The following is a 23,873-nucleotide window of genomic DNA, read 5'->3' as shown; positions in this document are numbered from 1 at the left end:
AAGTCTGCATGTCAGCGAAGGGGAGAGGGAGAGAACGAACTGCAGTTTTAGGATCATACAGGATCATTTAGGATCAGATACTCAGTACGCTAATGATTTTCAGCTTATATAACCAGTACCTTACGTGCCAGGATTGCATGCTCGGTTATCAACGTGTAACTACTACCGTAGCTTCAAAGCAAAATGTATTGAATAAATGTAAAATAAAAGCAAAAAGGATTGCACGCCACGTTCAGCCATGGACATTACCAACGCAGTTACACAATGGCGATTGGTCGACAGGCCAAAGGTGCCAGAGTTGGCGTCCTGACGAGGCTTTGCTTATGTTTGAATCGGATGCTCGAGTAAACACAGAGTAGCTGCTGTGAATTCGGGCCCTGGCCTATCCATTATGTAATGGTACTTCGCGGCTATCGGCGTCCCAGCGATACTAACTAGTTGAATGCATTGTGCCGGATAAATTTGTTCTTTGGCTTTTCTGGATAGCAATCTAGAATATGACAAGAAAAAGGGAATGACCACTCATAGTCCCTCGTGATCACTGGTAGGGTTAGCACACCGCACCTTGTATAACGCAACCCAGTGGAAGAAAAGACAATCATTTGTCGGTTCATTCAATGAGGATAGGTATGCATGTTCAGTTTTAGTCGCGGATTATGTGATAAAAGGTGGCGAAGCCGAACTCAAGACACATTCAAACAAGTTAATGAATATCGTTTGTTTGTTTTTGTTTTGTTGGCTTAGGCCCTTTCGGTCTAACAAGACCATTTCAGAGCCCGAAGGATGATAGGAATTAGGGGGAGACATTGGTCTGGACAGACACCCTAGAGAGTTGCCGGGGCTGAGCCCGTCCGAATGGACAGGCCGACCAGCCCCCCAAGCACTCTCTGCACCCGGCTACGGGGTGCGCTCCCTCGGGAGCAGCGGTGCCGCTCCATGGGAGCAGCCCGCATGAGATAGAGATAAGGTGCCTGTCCAGCCCGGAGTGGGGGTTGCGGCGTGGAGGAGAAGGATTTCAGTATCCTGAGGATGGAAACGACGGAACGGAGGAATGAATATCCTCAACCTTGGTAAGCTATTGCGGCAAAATCACATCATGGTCAGAGCCTTTCATAGTTAACATGTGGTAGATGCGTTTGTAAACTCTACGCTTTGTTTAAATTTGTTGATTTTATAGCCCGCGAATGGCCCGTTCAATTTGCACCGGTGATTTCATGGCGCGTACACGCGGTAATTGATTGGCGTACTAATTTAGCATACCGATTCCAGAAGTAGGTATCCATGGGAACTCCTGGTTATTAAGTTGCAAAGACAATTGAAGACCAGCCCACCATATCGCGCCTGAAGGTATTACCAAGGAACGGTAATGACTAAAATCCCATGTCCTGCCACAAACGGCTGTTGGCAAGTTAAAGTAATAATAGCAACAGTGCAACAGTGTAGATGCGTCAGAAGTTCACACGGTGGGCTGTACAAAAAAAAAACTTAATAATTATAAAACAGGCCGAAATTGAGGAAACGTAGGCGTCAGGTATTGTAAAAGGCGCCCGCAAATCCCGCAAAAGGCGCCCACCGTTCCCACACTGAATAATTTCGACGTTGGGATATCGGTCTGACACGCATATTATCGGCATAGGACATCGACGTGCTATTGTGCTTAGCCAGCAGCTCGTATACTGATCGGAAATGATTTAATTTAGCCACAGTAGCCATATACCAGTCAGCCGCACCTCCGAGAGCTATCACATCCAGCAGCTTTGTCGGTGTCATACCGACCCGGCCCGAGCTACGCCCACCATCTCTTGCTCTCCGGGGTCATAGATCGGACTGAAGCCGATCCGTGCATCCTCCCCTTCGTCCATCATTTCGTCAGGAGTGCACGGATCGCAGATAAGATTTCCTCCCTGGCCCATCCACCTCCCCACGTCCATACACAGAGCAACGACCCGGCGCCGTGGGTCGCCTCTCTGCTCACCATTTCCGTCATCTCCGGGACCTAGAGCTTGGACCGGGGTCGGTCAGAGGAGGGTCAAACTCTGTGCACCCGCCGGGATAACTATCTTCAGACACCGCGGCACACGTGGCTCCCAGAGGAGGCGTCCATGGGTACACGGCTGGTCGGAGCTATCAATTACTGCACAATGATAATTTATTCACAACAGCGGTACCAAGCCCTTATCGTAAATGGCAATTAAATATCTGAGCACAACCATGTGCAAACACAATGGTAGGGCAATGCCAGCTAAATTTCACTTTTCAGTATCTTATGGTCCGTATGGTGGGCACAGAGACATTGATGAGGAAAGGCTAACATCAAACGTTGCGATGAACCGAATTTGGCAACTTAGCTGCGCCTCATTGTGCCTATACTGCTGAAAATTAACCATCATGTTATGCATATATCGACGGCCGTTTTTTTCTCTGATGAAGATCTCTTAGAGTTAATTAATGCAGCCGTTTGTTTGTCGTTTGTTTGCAGCCAAATACTTGGTAACTCTTACCAGTTTAAATCCATTCTTCCTCCATTCAAACGTTTCACTGCCTGAAAATAGTAGCCGTGCTTAGTACGCATCGCCCATCTATGCACTTTATTTTTCGTCCCTTTTTGTTTGCTGTATTCATCCCGTGCTCAGGTCACGAGTACGACGCTGTTTAAATATACATATACCATTAAGTTATATATTATTCAGGACACCAGCGGTCATCCACCCGGCCACTCACCGCTCCCCATCACCCATAGGACTTTGTTCCGGGATAAACTCTATACCCGATTACCGCGCGCCACACCAAGTGCGTGGGATACAAACAAATGAATTGACAAACAGCTGAATGCGCAAACAGCTGAATATTGTTACGGAGACTCATTTGCATTGCATTCAAATCAGTGAACAGCCGCTGTCGTTAAATACTTCAGCTCGTATGTCAGACGGCATGCGGCGTTTAAGAGTTCAATTGTATACGCGAGAAATTAAGTCCATAGCGGGACGAATTAATAAAACAAATTACAAAAGAGGTCACTGCCTGGGCGATGAGAGCCACATGAGACACGTGGCAGAGAGTTATGCAACAGCGGGGCCCCAAAACGCTAAAATAGGCAACAGTTTTGTCACTTGGTGACCTTTTGGTGCCATACTAAGGTCGACAGTGTGCGGGGGAAGCTGTGACCTTAGTGATGCGAATTTTAGATCATTGGGAAACGGTAACCAAGCCAAATAGGTGCCAGCCAAAAGCATGGGAATTCATGAAACCAGCAAAATAACAATACATCAAAATTGATCGTTCGTTCATTAGGGTTTACGGGCGCGTCGACTGCGGTGGTCATTTTGCGCCCAAAACATCAAAACTGAAAAAGACAAAATACCGGTTTGGCATTAGCTAAGTATTGACAAAACAATACCTAGCTGGTGCCCGATTGACATCTCCAGTTTTGACCTCTACTGCCCGATCGAGTACTCCGAGTGAGCGTCAAAATTGGTCCATGAACCGGTGACACATTTCGGCGGACGCTCCGACTTATATAACGCCACTGGCTGCCACTGACGGCAGGCCACCCCCGTCATACACAAATAGCGAGCGGCACGGCCCCGGCAGGGCTCTCACTAACGGTAGGAAGGGTAAGGGTGTCGACAAACCCATTGGGGCAGACACGTATTGCACTAGAGGCTTAGTAATACTACTTAAGCAATTTGACCTCAGAAGACCTACGTGAAAAATGTGAAACATCCATTGCGGAGGATACTATTTTCTAAATTGTAGAATGTTGGATATTTCTAGAAAACTGTCATTGCGAACCACGAACCTTTGGCGTATTAGAGATGCGTCTATAAGCAATAGCATTCACTGCCGTAAGTAGATTATGCTGAAAACTGACAGGCAATAAGTGTGAAAATGAGCGGTCTCGAACAAAGGGCAACTATAACCAATTCATGGTAACGGATCCATGGCGGATATAAAATGACGATAATAACTTAATTTTCTTTGAAAGACAAAGCTTTCGATACATACCGTATCTTGATTGGTGTTTGACTTGATCGACATTGATCACTGATCGACGACATGATGCCATCGACAGTGATCAAGATACTGTAAGTATCCAAAGCTTTATCTTTAACGATAAACTTGATAATAAGTCTAGTTTATATTAAATGATAATAAATGATAATAACGATCCTAAATCTTGCCATTTTATTACCAATTCATCTTTCTCAATCTGTCAGGTCGTGAGCTCCTCAAAGGTCAATGTACAATGGGAGAATGGGAGGATGGAATAACCCCACCCCCACATTCAGAAATTCATGAACTATGATTACCATTGAGTGCAAACAAACAAAATGCTTGACATGGGCGCCCTGTTTGGTTAGACCCTTTCGACCTATCGAGCCCTCTTCAGGACCATGTGATGACAAAATAGGGACATTGCACTAACGCGCTCATGGTGCGCCGACGCGTTAGCTTCCTCCCGTGGGATAGCCGATTGGAAAATTATCCCGCTGCATCAGCGCATGATCAGTTCCCATCACCATTGCCGTCTATGACATCCTGCACGCCCAGTGCAGCTGTTGCCTTCGTTACAACTCCTAACGCCCGACCGAAAATTCAAGGATAAGGACAGAATTCAGAGTTCACGGACCCTGGCTCCACCAGCCCCGGCCCGCTGACTTATGTAACGCGAGCGCCGTAAAAACGCAGGGCAGTATCGCCTGGGGCGCGGTGCGAACGGCGCAGAGGCTCAACCCTTGTTCTCACGACAGGTGGAGCCTGCAGGGGCGGACAGCACTACCATTCAGGCATTGGAGGCGGTCCACCACATATCCTCCCTTGCAACTGGGGGGATTACAGAGCAGGGCCCAATCTTATAAAATGCCGTACAATTCTATTTACGGCATTTGGTAACATTCACAGTGATACCAGTGCTGACAAAGGTTTATCTGATTCAACGAAATGATTCTTTAGACCGTCAAATTACGCTGGACTGAAATGCGTGAAAACCATTTTGCATTTAATAGTCGTTCTCTGCAGCTGAACTTCAGCCAGTGCTGCCATATCCATTCCACGGCGTTTATAAGATTGAGCCCAGATCACTAACAGAGTCGAAAAAAATAAACCATCTACCGCAATGGTGGTACCCATTTCATACATTCCTAGTGGAATATGTCACCAAAAACTGGCAAAATGGCATGATATAGAACTATCAATTAAATGACACTAGCCACTCGCCTTTTGGGGCGACAACCAAGCAAGCGAGAGTTGAGCTTTACACGTGCGAATCGTGGTCAGATGGGTCATTGGCGGACTTGATCTCGGCTCACCCAGAGTGACAGAAGAAAAAAATCCACAAATACGCCTCCGGAAGGGTCTTGCTTGTTTTGTTTTGTTGGATTCAGCTCTTTCGGTCTATTAACCCGCGCAAGACTGGGGGGGGGGGGCTCCACAGAACCCCCCTCACATTTTCGGCAATATCTTCTAAACAGTTTGACGGATCAACACGAAACTTGCAGTGCCCTCAGAGGCATCAATTTGACACCTTGTGTTAAAATAATTTCAACTTTTTAGCTACCATAGTTTGGTCGGAAATGACGTCAGAGTGACGTCATGTCGAGCGATTTTGATGCAAAATATTGAATTACGGCAAACGCTCTCAAGAGCTTAGTTTTAAAGCTAGATCCAATTTCTTTGCATCAGTGGACTACAAATACCTACACGTAGCTATCAAACTGCTGTCTCGCATTTTCGAAATTTTGAAAATTTGGAAAATATTTTTTTTTACAATTACAAAAAAGTTGGTTTTTACAATTTGATTTTTTAAATAAAGTTTTTAATTTTTCGCAAAAACCGGAATATATGCGGTAAAACACAGTCACACACTAATTTGCTCTAGCAGGTTTCAGCCCAATACCTATCTTCAAAAATAGCCAAGTTATTTGCATTATTGCCGAAATTTTACAATTATATATTTTTCAAAATCATTTTTAGTACGTTTTTGACATCCTACAGCAATATAAATGGCACCATCGTGTTTCTTAGCCCAAACTGCATCTGATGGGCACCTTTTTTGTTGAAAAATTTCATTTTTAAAATTTGACCTTTCCTGACCTGAAATTGACCTGACCTCCGGAAAATTCAGATGAAAATGACCTCAAATGACACAGACGACATTATTTTCGAAATCTACGTGTAAAATGGACCATTAAGCATGTGTCACGTGACCGATACATGATATACAATTTTCGTGACCTAGGATGACCTGGCCTTGACCTGAAAAATTCGAAGCAAAAGTTCGGTACCCTCAGGGTATCTAAGGCATATATCAAGGAGTGCGTAAACCAAAAATGAACCTGATCGGACATGTTAGCCGGCGGCCAGAGCCTAAATTGTAAACAAGCAAAAATGTCGATAACTTTTACTTTGACCTGACCTGTGACGTCATCGGTGACCCGAGGTCAATGAAAATAGGCTTCGCTCGACAGTTTTTCCAGGGCTATCAGACGCCGTTTGAATTTTGACGATCGGTCAAGTAGTTTCAGAGATAGAAGGGGGGCTCTGGACAGCCTCCCCTCAGTCACTCGCGTTATGGAAAATACCCCAGTCATGCGCGGGTTAAGACCATGGCAGAGCCGGGAGGATGCTAGGAATTACGGGCAGACATTGGTCAGGGTAAGGCATCCTGGTGAGTCGCCGGGACTGAGCCCATCCAGTAGACAGGCCCACTAGACCCATGACTCTCACCGCACCCGGCTACGAGCCTGCTCCTAGGGAACTTCCCGCACATGATAAAGTTACCCGTCCAGCCCGGAACAGGGGGTTTAGGCGTGGAAAAGGATATTGATTATGCTGAGGACGGAAACCACGGAACGGAAGCCAAAATGGTCATCTACCGTTCTTGGAGAATCTGGTCGATAATGATTGCTTTATCCTGCTATTAACTCAGGCCTCCCAGATTGCAATCAAGCACGGCTGAGCACCGCTTACGCATCAACACCGCATTTTGGTTGGCACCTCTATCCTCACAACCATAGTTCGAGTCTCGTTAGCCTCCGACATCTCCACCCATTTCTGGTACCCTGCACGCCATCTAGCGGCCTCACAACGAACCAGGGCTGTTGGGCACCGACCAGTACATTGAACACCGTCTAAGGTCTACCCTGTCTGCCATCTAGCGAATACGCTACGAACTTAGGCAGTTTGTTTTGTTGAGAGCAAGCTTGTTCGGTCTGCAAAGGCTATTGAAGAAATATGAAATGGATAGGGTAGTGAATAGGATTGGGCTGAGTGGACCACCGACGGTGTGCAGCAGCAGCAGAGACCGTACTGGTTTGTTGGTTTGTTTTGTTGGGTTAGGCTCTTTCGGTCCAATGAGACCATTTCAGAGCCGGGAGGATGATAGGATATAGGGGGAGATATTGGTCTGGGCAGGCACCCTAGTGAGTCGCCGGGGCTGAGCCCGTCCAGAGGACAGACCACCCAGCCCCAAGGCACTCACTGCACCCGGCTACGGGGTGCGCTCCCTCGGGAGCAGCGGTGCCGCTCCAAGGGAGCAGCCCGCATGAGATAAAGTTGCCTGTCCAGCCCGGAGAGGGGTTGCGGCGTGGAGGAGAAGGATTTCAGTATCCTGAGGATAGAAGCACGGAACGGTGCCGTACTGGTGGGACGGGAGTGTCCCGGTGAGACGGCAGTGTCCCGGTGGGACGCGAGTGGCCCGATGGGACAGCCTGTCCTGCCGATCAAGCGCATCACCCGGGAAGGATGAATTCCAAAGCCTGAACAAGGATTAGACCTCAAGACCGGTTATCTTGTTCTGATGATCGTAGGCCCGTTCAAGGTAGCCTAACCTCCACGTCACTGTCATAAGCTGTTCATGCAAGGTTGTCAGCCCGTTACTCTGCCTGCCACCTAGCGGCGACGCCACGAACCTGGGTTGTTTCTCGGCCACCGCCAGGCGGTCGGCGTCCGGGTCGTTGGCGAGAATCACCGTGCTGCCGCCGGCGTCTGCGGTGGCCATGGCCAGGTTCAGCGCCGACTTGCCCTCCTCCGGGTTCGGGAACGGCACGGTCGGGAACTCCGGGTCCGCCTCCATCTGCTCCCTGACAGGGATGAACGGCTGGGGGGGGGGGGAGGGGAGGTCAGAGGGGTTAGAGAAGTCAGACCTCAGATGTGTGGAAGGGTGGCACGCCGGGCACAATTAGACACCGTTACGAAGCACCATTTGGTTTGTACAATAGACGCCTTATGTATATCATAGACCTCATCGACTTCTACCGAACGATAACGCATTAATCTAGTCACACCAAGCAACCGCTCTTCTCCCCGCCTCACCAGGACCAGCATCAAAATAACCACCGGTTCAACCAGTTCTTCCTCCTTCCCTGCCGGCTGCCCCTCCACACCTCACTGCCCTCACCTTGAAGTTGCACGCCTTGAACGCCTCACACATGTACGGGTGAGACACACCGTGCATGGAGGTGACGGTGAAGCGGATCGGGCTGTCGGCGTTCATCTGCGGCTGCCGCATGGCCGCCGACAGCCGCTCCATGTAGGCGGGCGTCAGCTCGGGGCCCGGGTCAGTGGCGCCACCTATAACGGACGTGTCCCACGAGGTGGCGCGCGGCTCCAGCAGCGCCTGGATCGCCGACTGGATGCCAGAATCGTGCGGAGGGATTATCTGTGGGAGAAGGACACGCAAACCTAGTAAAGCATAGCATAAAAAAGTCATAAAGAAGTTCATAAGCTATGTCCAACACTTGTTGGGTGAGTGGCGAGCTAGCACAGCTAAATTACGGTCACCCGAGCCGAGCTCCGTTTTCCTCGTACACCCTGAAGCCGTTATGCTGTTTGTGTTGTTGTACCGTTTGGGGCTGTTCTCCCGTATAGGGGTGCACTCACCTTGTTTCCGTCCACATGCAGCCGTTCTACTGTTTGAGGTTTGTTGTCCCGTTTAGGGCTGTTGTCCCGTTTGGGGTTGTTCAACTGCTTAGGGTTGTTATTCTGTTTGGGGTTCTTGTATCGTTTGGGGTTATTGTCCCGCTTCGGGCTGGCTCACCTGCGCTCCATTGTCCCAGTAGACCTTGTAGCCATTGTCTGTTTGGGGTTATCGTCACGTTTAGGGTTGTTGTCCCGCTCAGGACTGTTGTCCCGTTTCGGGATGGCTCACCTGTGCGCCGTTGTCCCAGTAGACCTTGTAGCCGTTGTCCTGTTTGGGGTTGTGTGAGGCCGTGACCATGATGCCGGCGGCCGCCTGGTAGTAGCGCGTGCCGAATGCCACCCAGGGCGTGGGGCAGATTTTGGCGAACAGCCACACCTTGACACCCAGGTGTAGGAATATGCTGGCCGTCAGCTCTGCGAACCTGGCGATAGAGAACGGTGGGGGGTAAGAAAAAGTCGGGGTGGGTAGAGAGATCAGGCATATAGGGGAGACATATGTTTATATGGCGGTCACCAAGAGCCAAAGAGGCCAATATATTTGAGTGGCGATTGCGCGAAGCCATATCATATATGCCTCCGCCGCAGTCTGCAAATATAGCGCCATACAGCTGACTTTGCTTTCAATATTGCAACATCACGCTAGCTTCATATTTCTATCCCATTATTGATCTTGTATTTCAATTCACATGACATCAAAGCAACACTCATAATCTGCCTCATTTCACCCCGTTTCAGGAACCCTCTTCAAACAGCCTATCTCTCCCCTCCCTCTATTGACCACGGTGCCGGGCCGCTGCAGCCACCGACCGGCGTGTGGTCGTCGGCGCCGATCACCTTGTCAGAGGTCATATAGCGCCGCGGGCGGGGCGCTCATGGCAGAGGTGACCGATCCCCCACCGACGGCCGACTGCGACGGGCGGCGGCACAGCAGGGGTGGGGCCAGAGAGTAATGATGGGGGGGGGGGGGGGGAGGCGCTGCGGAGTGGGTGGCAGGCGGAACTTGAGGAGTAAATGATGATGAGATGATACTTGGTAAGGGGGTGCGTGGTATCAAATCGGAGCTCGGAGTGGATAATGGCATCAACAATATCTATACCAATCATCGCCGTCAGTCCTCTTGGTAAATAAAAAGCAAATATGCAAAGCGTGGCCCCGTAGTAATCGCCGCTGTTGACAAAGCTTTCCTTTCATCAAAAAAGTTGAAATGTCTATATATGTAGGCATATATGTAGTTAGATAGACATACACATAGGCACATCTTATAGGCATCAAACGCCGTTTGCTATTCACGGCTGCAAGTGCAGACACAGATGTCGGCAATTCATCACTCCAACAGCCAACGGGGGTCGGGGAGGCTCAAATGTTCCCGGGGTGGGTCTTAAATTTTATCCGATGTCGTGGACCAATTCAGCATGATCGGTCCTTTGCGTCACTGTGGTTCGCCGTGTCAGGGGATTGTCTATCAAAAAGGGGTAGGCAAAATGAACGTAAAAGATAGATAGCTGAGCTGAACGATCAATGAATTCGGCGCCGTCCATTGCACAATCTTCACAACTAGTGAGCGCAGCAGTGGCATGGGTTAGGTACACGTAAAACAGCTCCACACTTGCACCTCATCCTTCCGGTTACATCTTATGCTTCCTTTCTTTCGATATCGACAGATACTACGGATACCTGATCCCTGCCACTTGACCAATGAGCAGCGCTACCCAGCACCAGCCTGGCCGCGCTCAAAGTTTACGTTCCTTATCGGAACAGAACCGGCCTCCCCGATACGATACCAAACCAAGATCAATTCGGAGCCGCCGTGCCGGCCGGAGCCCGAGACATATCAATCGGAAACTCGATACCCGTCTCCCTGGTCATCAGACCAGCCAGTCCGCACGGTTCGTCGGAAGGTCATCTCAGGCTCAAAAGAAACGGTATATACCATTCGAAAGCTGACGGTGAGCTGAATCCAAAAGTGTATTTTTTATCAAAATCGATCGATGGCCTTTTTTGAAAATTGCGTTTTTGTAAAAACTTAATAATCTTTTATTCAACGGGCTGTCCCGGACATTCTTGAAAACATAAACATGTATTTTTGAGTTCCAGTGAAAGCTGAACGCCAAAAGAACAATATTTAGCGAAGCAATATTTCCAAACATTAATATGCGTCTCCCACAGTCGACAATAAGGCGCAATCACACATCTCAGTGTCACGATGGACCAAAGTCAGCCACACAGAAGCGTGAAATGACCCTTATCGACTCGCAGACCCGGCGCTCTCGGCCCGCCTGACCGGCCACGGAAAGAACGTTCGGCTCTCGTTCTACTAAACAAATGTAATATTTGCCACTTTAACTGTCCACATCGCTATTAAAGTTACTCAGGATACCTGTGAAAAAAATTCATTGTTCTGCTTGATTTACAACATGCTTTAATTTACATTTTTCTTATACATGTTTTGTTCCATCCAGCTGCGATCAGTGCCCGCGCAGGGGAAGTGAGCGGGGTTTCACTGTCAGAGGCTGTACTGGTGACAGCTGCTCGGCCGTGCGACCGGTCAAAGGTTACCCTGCCCCGCCGGTCGCTACCCCCACTCCACCCGAGCTGAGGCCGGTGCAGCCTCTGACATTTCAGCGCGGCCAATTTTCCTTATATGGGCATGATACCAAGCTCAATTGAGCAAAGTAGACATGAGCAGATGCAAATTAATGCATGATGTGAAGATGACAGAACAATGAATTTTCTTCACAGGTATCCTGAATAGCTTTAATAGCGATGTGGACAGTTAAACTGACAACTTTGACATTTGTTTAGTAGAACGAGAGCCGAACGTTCTTTCCGTGGCTGGTCAGGCGGGCCGAGAGCGCCGGGTCTGCGAGTCGATAAGGGTCATTTCACGCTTCTGTGTGGCTGACTTTGGTCCATCGTGACACTGAGCTGTGTGATTGCGCCTTATTTTCGGCTGTGGGAGACGCATATTAATGTTTGGAAATATTGCTTCGCTAAATATTGTTCTTTTGGCGTTCAGCTTTCACTGGAACTCAAAAATACATGTTTATGTTTTCAAGAATGTCCGGGACAGCCCGTTGAATAAAAAATTATTAAGTTTTTAGAAAAACGCAATTTTCAAAAAAGGCCATCGATCGATTTTGATAAAAAATAGGTACATTTTTGGATTCAGCTCACCGTAAGCTTTCGAATGGTATATATCGTTTCTTTTGAGCCTGAGATGACCTTCCGACGAACCGTGTCCGGTTGTGACGTCATTGACGAACAGCCCCCTCCCCCTTCCCGTTCCCATCTCATCCCCGACTTGGAGCGTGCCTCTATAGCCGACCAGCTAACCAACCATTCCTGTAACAGAAACCCCCCACTGAGCTCGTAACGAAGAACCGTGACGAAAGGTGACGACGTGACGGTGCGAGGAGGAACGTGACAGGGCGGAACGTAACGGGTCGGACGGAACGAGCGCTAGTGTTCGGGCGTGACGTTCGGCAACTGAGGGCGTATCAAAGCCACGGCTGGCAGCAATCTGGCTGCTGCTATGTTATCGCGGCGGCCGGGCAGACTGCAAAGAGCCGCGTTATCCAACGGGGTTCCGGTGGTATGAGCGGGAGGACAGCGACGGGCTTCTGGCAGCGGTACATGATGTCGAGGAGAGATACAGCGATCAGAGTGCATATGGACCCTGCAGTGTACCGACCATGTGCGTGGCGAAAAGCTATTGTAGCGTTCACCAGCGTATGATTAGGCGTATGACGTGGGTAGAGCCTTCTGGACATTGCAATGGGAACTGAATGACAATGCAGATCCAATGAGGTTATGAAGGCTGTTTCACAAACTGGTGGATGCTGGGTAATCGGTAACAGCCAGGAAAATGAGCCAGACGTCCAGGAGTTACTACGGCGATATTTAACTACCACATTCGCACCCAATGACCTGGGAGAAAGATCTTGAGACTGTTTGCCATTAATTCAAAAGAGTGTAAACTTCAATGCAGTAACACCTTGCTATGGCACTACCAACGAATCGGGCCGGTCTCACGTTACATTTAGGACGTTATTCTGACGACCACTTAAAGCACGAGGTCGTGACCTCCAAGGTCACAGACCACGTGGAAGAGTACCATCTCAGACCCATACCAGACTGAGCGTAAACAGTGACGGGAGGCAGACATTCGCCGGTCAGGGGCAGAGATGGGAGGAGACAGAGGGGGTGGTCAATGTCAGGCGAGAGGAGGACGAACTGGTTACCATGGTCCAGACGTCTGGACATCGACACTGGCATTGGGTCACATAGAGACACGGGGGGGGGGGAGGAATCCTGACGGGGTCGCCAATGCATAGAGAACGGTCTCTAAATATGTCATCAGAGAGTGAAATTGAACCAGCATGACTAGCAATGATAGAAAGCCGAAAGATAATCATAAAATAAACATTCGTCTTTCAGCCCGCCTTTCACTCAAAACATGCTAACGTAAACGTCATTCGCTGCTATGAGGGGTGCTCTTCTCTAGCATAGCAACAGTCATTGACTATTCATATGCTTTGTGACCCGCATGCCCCAATGACGCAGAAACGACTGTTATAAGGCAGCATAACGACCAAAATGGTCGCAGTAGCGGAGGTCCAGAAAAGTCGGGTCTAATCTAGAATGTTCGGATGTTATAAGCCAGATGTTATAGCCAGCCATCTCTGGTTTTTAGAGAATTAGAGGACTGGCGATATCCAATTTCAAAGTGGATAGTAATCGAACGGTGGTTCCGGAGCTGAAAAGAAGCCGAACGGAAGCGACGCACTCAGTATCGATAAGTCGGTAGATAAGAAAACACGACCTCTACCAACAGCATGCGTAATTCGCTTCTAAAATCTAAAATGTACGAAGAGTGCGAGTAGTTGTAGTGCGAGTAGTAGTAGATAGGCATCAGCGGGCGCAAACGTCTTCGAAGCTTATTAAAACATGGGAAGTTTACTTCAATCACTCTTGTTATTGATCTAAATGCTTAACTTACTAATATGATATGCACCACTATCTACTTCGTGTTTCCCAGCACAGTGCCTCACATTTCACCAGCCAGTTCACCGATGACCTCACACTTCCACGAAGGTAGCGGGACTGGGAATGTCACATTCCATGGACAGTTACACCGCAGAATCATATCCGCTGAATCGGATCAGTATCCCCGTGCCCCTTTGAGCTCTGACTCGTGAACTGACCAAGCGCCAAAAGACGCTGACGCAACCGAGCCTGACGCAACGAGTCTGACTTCCGCTCGATAGCAGCAATCGAGTGTGACCGGTGGAAGCAGCTCCGATCGGAGCGTATTGAAACCGCTGGGGCTTGAGAGTAATTATGGTGCATGTAACTGACAAGCATAGCCCCGAAGAGTGAAGGTTATCATACGATAGGTAGCTATGGCATATCCTAGCGACATGCCGTTTAGAGCATATGATGGCGTCGTGTCAAACTGACGGTAGCTTAGAACACAACTGCAGAATCACTTTAACGAAACCGTCCCATACCAGGTATACGAGTACGACATATGAATGGTATCGCGAAAAGTATTTCCCATCCTGGTGCTACAGCCTGGCAAATCAGATGCCTGTCCGCGATATCCCGAGCTGGAGACCGTTTGAAGTCAGTGATGACCCCCACGTCGATTTGTTTACAATTCCTCTGTATATGCTTACATACAATATCCCCCAGACGCCCGATCTGATCTAAACAAACCGTTAATACTTGAACATATCCCTCGTTGGTCCCCAAGAAGTCCTGCGCAATCAACCTCTCCTGAACATTTTAGGGTCAACCACCAACATTCAACTCGAGAGAATGAATGTTCTTTCGTATGATCTTTACACGTCTCTTCTATCTCAGAGCAAAGATTGCGTAAATGTGTGGCGGAACCGACCGCAACGAAGAATTCATCAGATGGACAATTCACCTATCCTATTATCCTAAACACTTGGATAGCAGAATCGCTATCAAGCCACTTCAGTTGCGCAATGACCGCAAACTACGTCCCCACTACGTCCGTAAACGCACCTCGAACTATCTCGTCCTCGCAATCTTCTAAAAAAGCACTAGAACGAGAAGTTTTCGCAAGCACGAGCGCATGACTCTTAAAACTGCCCTTGAACTGAATAAAACTATCACAACACGTCATGTCATCTGATCCTGTGACGTTTACGCTCACTTTGTAAGCTACCCATCACATCAGCCCCTCCCTCCCCTTCCCGCCCGCTCCGCCGTCCCCACGCACATTGGATTCCAGGACAAAAAGTCAAAAGACAAAATGTCAAAAGACAAAAGTCAAATGCAAAAAGTCAAAATGGATAAAAGTCAAATGGAAAAAAGTCAAATGGATAAAAGTCAAAACGGATAAAAGTCAAAAGACAAAAAGTCAAATGGCAAAAAGTCAAAACGTCCAAAAGTCAAAAATGCAAAAAGTCAAATGGCAAAAAGTCAAAATGGCGAAAAGGCAAAAACGCAAAAAGTCAAAAGCAAAAAGTCAAATGGCGAAAAGTCAAAATGGCAAAAAGTCAAAAACGCAAAAAGTTAAAAGCAAAAAGTCAAATGGCAAAAAGTCAAAATGGCGAAAAGTCAAAAACGAAAAAAGTCAAAAGCAAAAAAGTCAAATGGCAAAAAGTCAAAATGGCGAAAAGTCAAAAACGCAAAAAGTCAAAAGCAAAAAGTCAAATGGCAAAAAGTCAAAAAACGCGAAAAGTCAAAAAGTCAAATGGCAAAAAGTCAAAACGTCCAAAAGTCAAAAATGCAAAAAGTCAAAAAGACAAAAAGTGAAAAAACGGCAAAATAGTCAAAATGATAAAAATCAAATGAAAAAGTCAAATAATCGGTCCAGCCGTTGTGCGGTTATTGAGGATAATAGTTTTCGGGTGTGTGCAAAGTACCCCAAGTTTAAGCACGCGCCACGTGCCAAGATCGACACTCAGACAACATGGTGTCCATGCCATACAACTTTTACATCCAAGTGGTATTCAGCAAAGAAGACCGCTTGTCGATGCGGCATGCGGTTCTTGAGTTATAAGGGTTTGAAGAGCGTGATGGGGTCGTGTCGGGTCGGGTCGGGTCGGGCCGGGTCGCGCATACTCAGATTTTTGCCTTAAAGGGACACTCCCACCTTAACATTAGTTTTGAGTTGAGATAGCCAAATTGGTGGCCATGGCATGCAAATACCGGTTTGGGCACTCACAACATCGACAAATGCTTTAATTCGGAGATATGGAATTTCAAACTTGCAGTTTTCGGATTCTAAGGGGCTAGTGCATTGGTATGCCCCTTAGAATTTGTGACGTCAGCGGAGATCTAACGATTTTTAAATCTTTTACTGAAACGTTTGGTAGCACGCGGTGGTATATGCTGCTTTGCGCGCAACAAATGCCGCACTTTCAAATAAAGTCGCTAGGAACAGCGGAGATCCCAAAAAGTAAACAAAAGTAAAAGTCTAATATCTTGAAAACCGGTGAATATTTTTCGATGAAATTTGGTAGATATTCGTTTTCGCTCTTTCTGAACCGAGCGATATCACTTTCGTGCCAATTCATTAACTTCTTTGAAGGTGGGAGGGTCCCTTTAAACACAAAAGAACTCGCTCGTTCGCTGCACTCGCTCGCTCGTAATTAACCCTATGGCGTTGCATGGAAAGAAATGAGTTCAAACTGCCTCGAGCCCCTCCAACATTGAGAAAATTCCAGCGCCAGTGCTCCCACATGTAATAATAACCTGTGAATCATTTTCATTTTATTACTTAATGGATTCGTTCATTAAAATATGTTCATTTCTTTTAACCAAATTTCTATAAACCCAGCGCGTTGGATGCTGGACCAGTCAGCGATGACCGTACAGAGACCAGAGAGCGTGAGTGGACGGAGGGGACCGCGTCCAGTCTATCGGGCACGTTTAAACTTTCAGATAAAACTTTGCCATAGCACTGGAATTGCACGATGGGGCAGTGGTGACCCGGGAACGTTTGAAAAGTTGATGGGGTAGGTTGAAAGTTGAGGGGAAAAAATTGCAACTCAAAATTTTGAAATTATCTCGTCTTTTGTATTTTTTACTTTAAGTCCATTGACGTCATTTAAGCGTTAATCACATGGTATTTTTTTATTTTGAGGTTTTGGCTTTTCACCAGGGCCTCCTCTCAGGGGCGACACTTTCCGAAAATTATTGGTAGGGCTCTAATGTAAATTTTTGCCAATTCAAAGCGATTCTTTCCACGCAACGCCATAGGCATAATGTTAAATTTCCAAAATTATTGGTAGGGCTCGGGCCCTACCATGCCTATACAAAACGACACCCATGCCTCCTCTAACATGTTAACTGCGGGAGCTGCAGCCCCCGCAGTCATCCTCCAAACTGGTCACTGAGGGGTACCTTAGTCATTTTTTAGTCTTAGACGTTTTTGGTAGGGGTTACCTTAGTCATTGCCCGTGATCGGGCCCCCCAGTCAAAACTGCTTAGAGGAGGCACTGCTTTTCACCCTCTCCCATGGGGGAGGGGCTGCCGCCGCCCGGTGCTCCGCGCACCACGGACGCCACGCGAGCGCTGCTGGCGCGGCGGCGCGCACTGCTCGGCCCGCGCGCCGAGTATACGGTGGTGAACCGGCAGTGTCGAGCGGCCATCAGACGTGACCACGCGGCATACTATGCTGACCAGCTGCGTGAGGCAGGACCGGCGAGGATGTGGACAGTGCTGCGGCCGGTGATCGGGGCGGGGAAGAGTGCCACTGCTGCTGCGCCAGCGTGCACGCCGGAAGCGCTCAACGCGTATTATGTGAGCGTGGGCCCCACCACCGCAGCCAGCGTCCCTGCCCCGCTGCTGCGGACCCCGGTACCTGTCAGAATCCCTCGCGTACTCACATGTTCCTTACAACTTCAGTGGGTAGGGTACGTTGCGCTGTATAATATTTTTCAAAAGATGAAAAGATCGATGCTTCGACTTTTATCCTTTTGACTTTTTATTTCAGACTTTGACTTCCACTTTTCTATTTTATACTTTTTTCATTTTTTGACTTTTTGTCTTTTGACTTTTACCCGTTTTGACTTTTTTCCTTTGACTTTTTGTCTTTTGACTTTATTCCGTTTTGACTTTGTTGTCTTTTGACTTTTACTCGTTTTGACTTTTTGTCTTTTGACTTTTTTCCGTTTTGACTTTTATCCTTTTGACTTTTTGCATTTTTGACTTTTTGTCATTTGACTTTTTGCGTTTTTGACTTTTGCACATTTTGACTTTTTGCTTTAGACTTTTTGTCTTTTGACTTTTATCCGTTTTGACTTTTATCTTTTTGACTTTTATCCCGTTTGACTTTTTGCATTTGACTTTTTGTCTTTTGACTATTTGTCTTTTGACTTTATTCCTTTTGACTTTTTGTCCGGTTACCCGCACATTGACCTCCCTCCCCGTCCCCAACTGATCTACCCGGCCCTACCCCTCTGCCATACCCGGCGATTTAACTGTCCCCCCCCCCCCCTTCCCAGCCGCACCTACCTCCGACTGTGATATCGTCCGTCATATCCGACCACGACCCCTCGCTGTGCCGCGTTGGGCACCGTCTTCAGCAGGTAGTCGGCCAGCCCCTGGGTGGTCTGTACGATCACCAGGTCGTTCATACAGGCGTAGCCGGCGCCCATGCGCCCCCGCAGTCCGGCCGTTCCGAACGCCATCCGCTTCTCGAGGAGTGAGGAGAGGCGCCCCCAGTCGCCGGCCTCCTGCAGCGAGGCGATCTCCGAGCGGGTGGCGTCGTTCTGCGGGAGGGGGAGGGGGAGGGCAGGGCAGGTCAGGTCAGGGGTGACAATTGACAGGTCATGGAATTACAGGCAGTAGGTGTGGCAAATGTATGAATCTGAATAGTATACGGCATTTAATTTATCAAGCTACCATGCCAAACTGACTGCACTCTTTCTGCACTCAAGAATATTATTTTAATTGTTTGTTAACAATTCGTTTTATACTTTACCTTGTCCCATGACAACCACTCCTGAATTTTGGCTTCCAAAGCAGCAGTCTTAGCCATCTTCACCTGAGAAAGATGAAACAAGCATGTTACAAAAAAAATCGGCAACAGTCAACATGTATGGTGTAGGTAGGTGACGTGGGAATCACTGAAATAATGCCCAACGAATCGACAACATGAACACACAATCAAAATAAGAACTCCGGTTTGGTAAGAGCAAACACCGATAGACTAATGGTATTAGTATTATCATTTTTGGATTCAGGATGTCAAATAATGTAAGAATATGAAAACTTTATCTTTTAACAGTCACTCGGACTCAATGTATACTTTTACCAATAATTCTCTACACATTGAAATCAATTGGAAGAAATCAACACTGAAATCGATGGAAGTCGATATTCACCCACGTCAAATACACAACCAGTGTCACTGAAGGTCAACACTCCACCCTCGAGGGCCTCCCGAGCGAAACTGGACCTCACTGGACGATGGAGACTCACTGACCACAATACGCGCAGGCGCACCGATGACCGCTGTGACCTCCAGCTGACTCCACACGCGACACGCAGCTCCCAAACGCCGACGACGCCGACTATCCGCCCTCGACTCCACGCGACAGCCACCGGCGCGCGCCGGTTCCTACCACAGCGATAGCGAATCACAACACAGCCGGCGACGGTCAATGCTGTCGGTGGCCGGCGCTCTAGCGGTAGGATTACAAGCTTCAGTTATCAGTAGTTTGGAGGCTTGTATAGATGTCGTCATCAAACAATGATCAGCGTTACGATTGGTATAGATGACGCAGCGGTCGAAGTCACAAGCTGTAGTGCAATCGGTACCCGGACAAAAGATCGTAAAGCAGAAGATCGTAAGGCAGAAGATCGTAGGAAGTTGATCACCGTTCCATGCTTCTATCCTCAGGATACTGAAATACTTCTCCTCCACGCCGCAACCCCCTCCGGGCTGGACAGGCAACTTTATCTCATACGGGCTGCTCCCTTGGAGCGGCACCGCTGCTCCCGAGGGAGCGCACCCCGTAGCCGGGTGCAGTGAGTGCCTTGGGGCTGGGTGGCCTGTCCTCTGGACGGGCTCAGCCCCGGCGACTCACTAGGGTGCCTGCCCAGACCAATGTCTCCCCCTATATCCTATCATCCTCCCGGCTCTGAAATGGTCTAATTGGACCGAAAGGGCCTAACCCAACAAAACAAACAAAAAATTGGGGCTGGGACCTGGGTGGCCTGTCCTCTGGACGGGCTCAGCCCCGGCGACTCACTAGGGTGCCTGCCCAGACCAATGTCTCCCCCTATATCCTATCATCCTCCCGGCTCTGAAATGGTCTAATTGGACTGAAAGGGCCTAACCCAACAAAACAAAAACAGGAAGTTGATCCTATGCAAAAGATCGTAATGGATAAAGATCGTACGACATAATGTTCGTATGGACAAAAGATCGTATTCGCTAAAGATCGTCAAGGAAAATGATCGTATGCCAAAAGATCGTAATGGATAAAGATCGTACGACATAATGATCGTATGGACAAAAGATCGGATTCGCAAAAGATCAGTGCAATCAGACACGAGTGTTATGAACTTTCGAGTTTAATTTGTTTACGCTTTAGATTGTGGAATGCAACCGACTAGCGTTAGATACCTACTTTTCTCAAATATTTTATTTTGACACACCTGACAGAGCTGAGAGCACACGTGTGGGATCATTCTGTTCATCATCCAGCTGGTCGTTGTCCCGTAGAGGCCAGTACCACTGCTGTTTAGCGTTCCGTTTTAAACATTCCTTTTGACGCCAACAAAGCGATATTAGGCACAACTGACATCATTCACATTGGCCTTGGAACGCAGTTGTCTCGACGGGTCCTGCAGCCTCGCAGTCCACAAGCACGCCACACCACCGGCCACCCTGCCCGCCCAGTGTCACCAGTCTAGCCATGTCTAATGGGAGGTGTTGAACGGTAACATCTACCGTCATAATAATTCCAAATACCTAAATAGGAAATCGTTAGTTGAAACGGTCAAATGGATTATTAGACTTACGTCTAAGTCTAAGACTTTCACACGATTTCGTATCCCGAAGCTGAGAGCGTTCGCCAATGCAGATAGTCAATTGTTTTCCGCCTATAATCTTCAAATTTATTTCTAGATCTTAAAAGTGACATTTCCAGTGGGCACTCCAGATGAAAGCGCGTCCATCTTGGTCCGTCCCGCAGCGTAGTGACCTGACCTTTAGACTGTGTTCAGCAGGGCGCGGTGTATCGCCATCTCGTTCTGTCATGAACACCTGTTTCGTTAGTCGAGGCAGAAACAAGTGGAGCCCATCCCGTCATTCTCAGGGACGTGCAGGAGAGAGGCGAAAATAATTCATAGTCCCGGAATGCACAAGAGGAACGTGATGTATACCTACCGAGAAAACTCACATCTCAGCGTATTATATCTATACGCTGAACGTGACTTGGAGTCTCGACCAATGAGCATTAGTGATACACAAATTAAATGGAAACTCCTCGTTCCCGTCAACACCAATTCCACGTCTATGTTGACGGTTTCTTATCGGCATTGAGTTATTCATTTTTTTCCCAAAGCGTTTATCAATCTACATATGCTATAAGCACCAACTGCAGACTGCTGTGGTGTACTGTGTTATGTGTAGTGCTTCACTAGCTCGAGCTGGGAGCGCTGCATTACTGCGCACCTATGTCTCGATAGAAGCAGGAGCGCGCTACTGACTAAAGTTGTAGTCATCGATACAACCGATTTCAAGCTGGAAGTAAAATGACAGCTAGCGAGTGGCGAGTGAAGTTGGGCAGATGATGAGATCAAGTCGGCTCAAACTCTTCGAGCTCCGATCCTCATCACGCAGAATCGTTGAGAGACAGGCAGCAAATTTAATCGAACGCAAGGACCAAATGCAATAACCGTAGGTTTATTAAATCGATAATACGTTTTATCCAGATATTTTATCCAGATTTGATCTTTCAAATGCAATATCCGCAGAATTATTATATCGCTCGGTACGTTTTATCCATTCAAGGGGCACCTACGAGTATAGCGTGAGTTTTATTTCCTTCGAGATGTTTTCAAGTAGGTAAAATAACATGAACGTTAATTACCGAACAATAAATGACAATGCAAAGCACTGCAGAGTGTGACGTGCCGCCGTGCCAGCCATGACACCACTCGTCAGCATTTGTCAATAAAAGCCGTTTTCACGACGGCCATCTGGTACACATTTGGTGCACATTTGGTGCAGATTAGGTGCAGATTTGCTCAAATTAGGTTCAGTGTATCTCTTAGAAGCTATCAGCTAGGGTTGCACTAATTGCTTATATGCCTCCTTTGTCATATTATCAGAGAGTATCATCGACTAAAACACTGAAATCAATTCTTAAACTAAAGATATTTGCTGTAAAAGATATTAGGTGCAGATTTGGTCAAAGTAGGTGCATTCGCCGGATAGCCCGTCGTGAAAACGGCTTATATCGGCAGCATTTCGTCACCTTTAACCTTTAGAATGTCTGTGGTAAATAGCGGTCACAGCTGCTGATATATCCGGTGGGCGGTGACCTACGTTCCATGCCAGAGGAAATCACAGATACGCCGTGATGTATCACCGTTTCGAGTGCCCCTGTCCCTTAGCTCCTTTATTGCTCAGCCGGACCACCTATGAAGATCGATTGATTGCAGAGAGAGAGAGAGAGAGAGAGAGAGAGAGAGAGAGAGAGAGAGAGAGAGAGAGAGAGAGAGAGAGAGAGAGAGAGAGAGAGAGAGAGAGAGAGAGAGAGAGAGAGAGAGAGAGAGAGAGAGAGAGAGAGAGAGAGAGAGAGAGAGAGAGAGAGAGAGAGAGAGAGAGAGAGAGAGAGAGGCAGCAGATCGTCCAGCATCGACAGCAATATCTGCAGCAGCAGGATGTTCATCGTGAAGGTTAGGTGAGCCAGTCTGCTGCCGTGCCAAACGATGTCGAGTGCACAGTGGACTATATTCTCATAAATTAGTGAACGGAGATGCTAGAGGGTCATTGGTCCCCGTGGGTCTCGTTTAGATAAGCAGTTACACGGTAGATCGTGGTCTGTCTGTAGTCTGTACTGTATGTAATGCTATAAACATAGACTGTTTCGTGATGTCGACAATTGGTATAGCTGTTATCTACTGACGTGAGGTTGTCAGATAGAGGTTCGATAGAACGATTGACTCTTGTTGACTAACAACAATAAATACCTATCACGATTGCATAAATATTGAGATGATGATGTGCGCACTATGCATCTATCTTTCCCTACATATCAGGCCTGGACATTAGACATTGTAAACACACATTTCTAATTCTGCGCAAAGCCATGCAATTAGCGCATCTAGTGTTTCAGTTAATGCCTCCAGACCGCTTGTAAGCACCACCACAATGCCCGCGGCACTGCGCCGATCACCAATATGCCAATATACAGTCCATCGAATCACCTAACTGTATCGCCTATCGTCAATACAGCCAATATACAGTCAGTTGAACCGCCGCCTTCCGCGCCGCCTTTGAAGAACAAGCACGCCTCTGATCTGCGAGGGCTGTTAGGCCCGCGGCGACGGCCAACGCGCGATAATTAACGTCAGAGTGAGGAGAAATCACGATAGGGTAATTTGTAGACCTGCCGCCCTTCAGATGCCCAATGAGCATTGGTGGAGGTTGCACCAGCCAACTCCGGTAGCCCTGAATACATAATGGTGATTGGCCTAACTGGTCACCAATTACCATAATGAGATGAACATGCTGATAAGTTTATCGGTAACATCGACAAACGATGCACGGCATGTTTTCAACACGTGCTCTCGCTGCTAAATGCCTTGCTTTTTTGCCTTGTAGGTGATGCCTACCAAGTCAAGTTATTCAAAGTTCAAACCTGTTAAGAAAATGGTTTCGAGCAAAAAAACAATATACTGAAACAAATAGATGCCATCTGGAGACATAAAAAACATCAAAATTAGAGAGATCC

General features: G+C 47.8%; 1 protein-coding gene across 3 annotated transcripts in view; it reads right to left on the bottom strand.

The window, feature by feature from the left end:
• LOC122389615 (phosphoglucomutase-2-like) overlaps window positions 1-19,594 on the bottom strand; it is a 66,427-nt gene extending 46,833 nt beyond the window's left edge. Inside the window, exons 1-6 of one of the 3 annotated variants that reach the window (XM_043381803.1) lie at window positions 19,388-19,594; window positions 18,884-18,946; window positions 18,415-18,671; window positions 9,149-9,341; window positions 8,399-8,659; window positions 7,911-8,098 (exon numbers count right to left, since the gene is read on the bottom strand). In XM_043381803.1, coding sequence (XP_043237738.1) covers window positions 7,911-8,098; window positions 8,399-8,659; window positions 9,149-9,341; window positions 18,415-18,671; window positions 18,884-18,940 — 956 coding nt within the window. In that variant the 5' untranslated portion in view covers window positions 18,941-18,946; window positions 19,388-19,594. Of the gene's footprint in view, window positions 1-7,910; window positions 8,099-8,398; window positions 8,660-9,148; window positions 9,342-18,414; window positions 18,672-18,883; window positions 18,947-19,286 lie in introns of all 3 variants that reach the window. The other 2 variants (XM_043381802.1, XM_043381804.1) reach the window with 2 other exon arrangements.
• Window positions 19,595-23,873: the final 4,279 nt, after the last annotated feature.

This window comes from Amphibalanus amphitrite, unplaced genomic scaffold (genome assembly GCF_019059575.1).
Source record: "Amphibalanus amphitrite isolate SeventyFive unplaced genomic scaffold, NRLGWU_Aamphi_draft 000365F_arrow, whole genome shotgun sequence".
In the NCBI taxonomy this organism is placed as follows: Eukaryota; Metazoa; Arthropoda; class Thecostraca; order Balanomorpha; family Balanidae; genus Amphibalanus; species Amphibalanus amphitrite.
The sequence above is the reverse complement of the archived record's forward strand: the minus strand, read 5'-3'. Positions and strand labels throughout refer to the sequence as shown.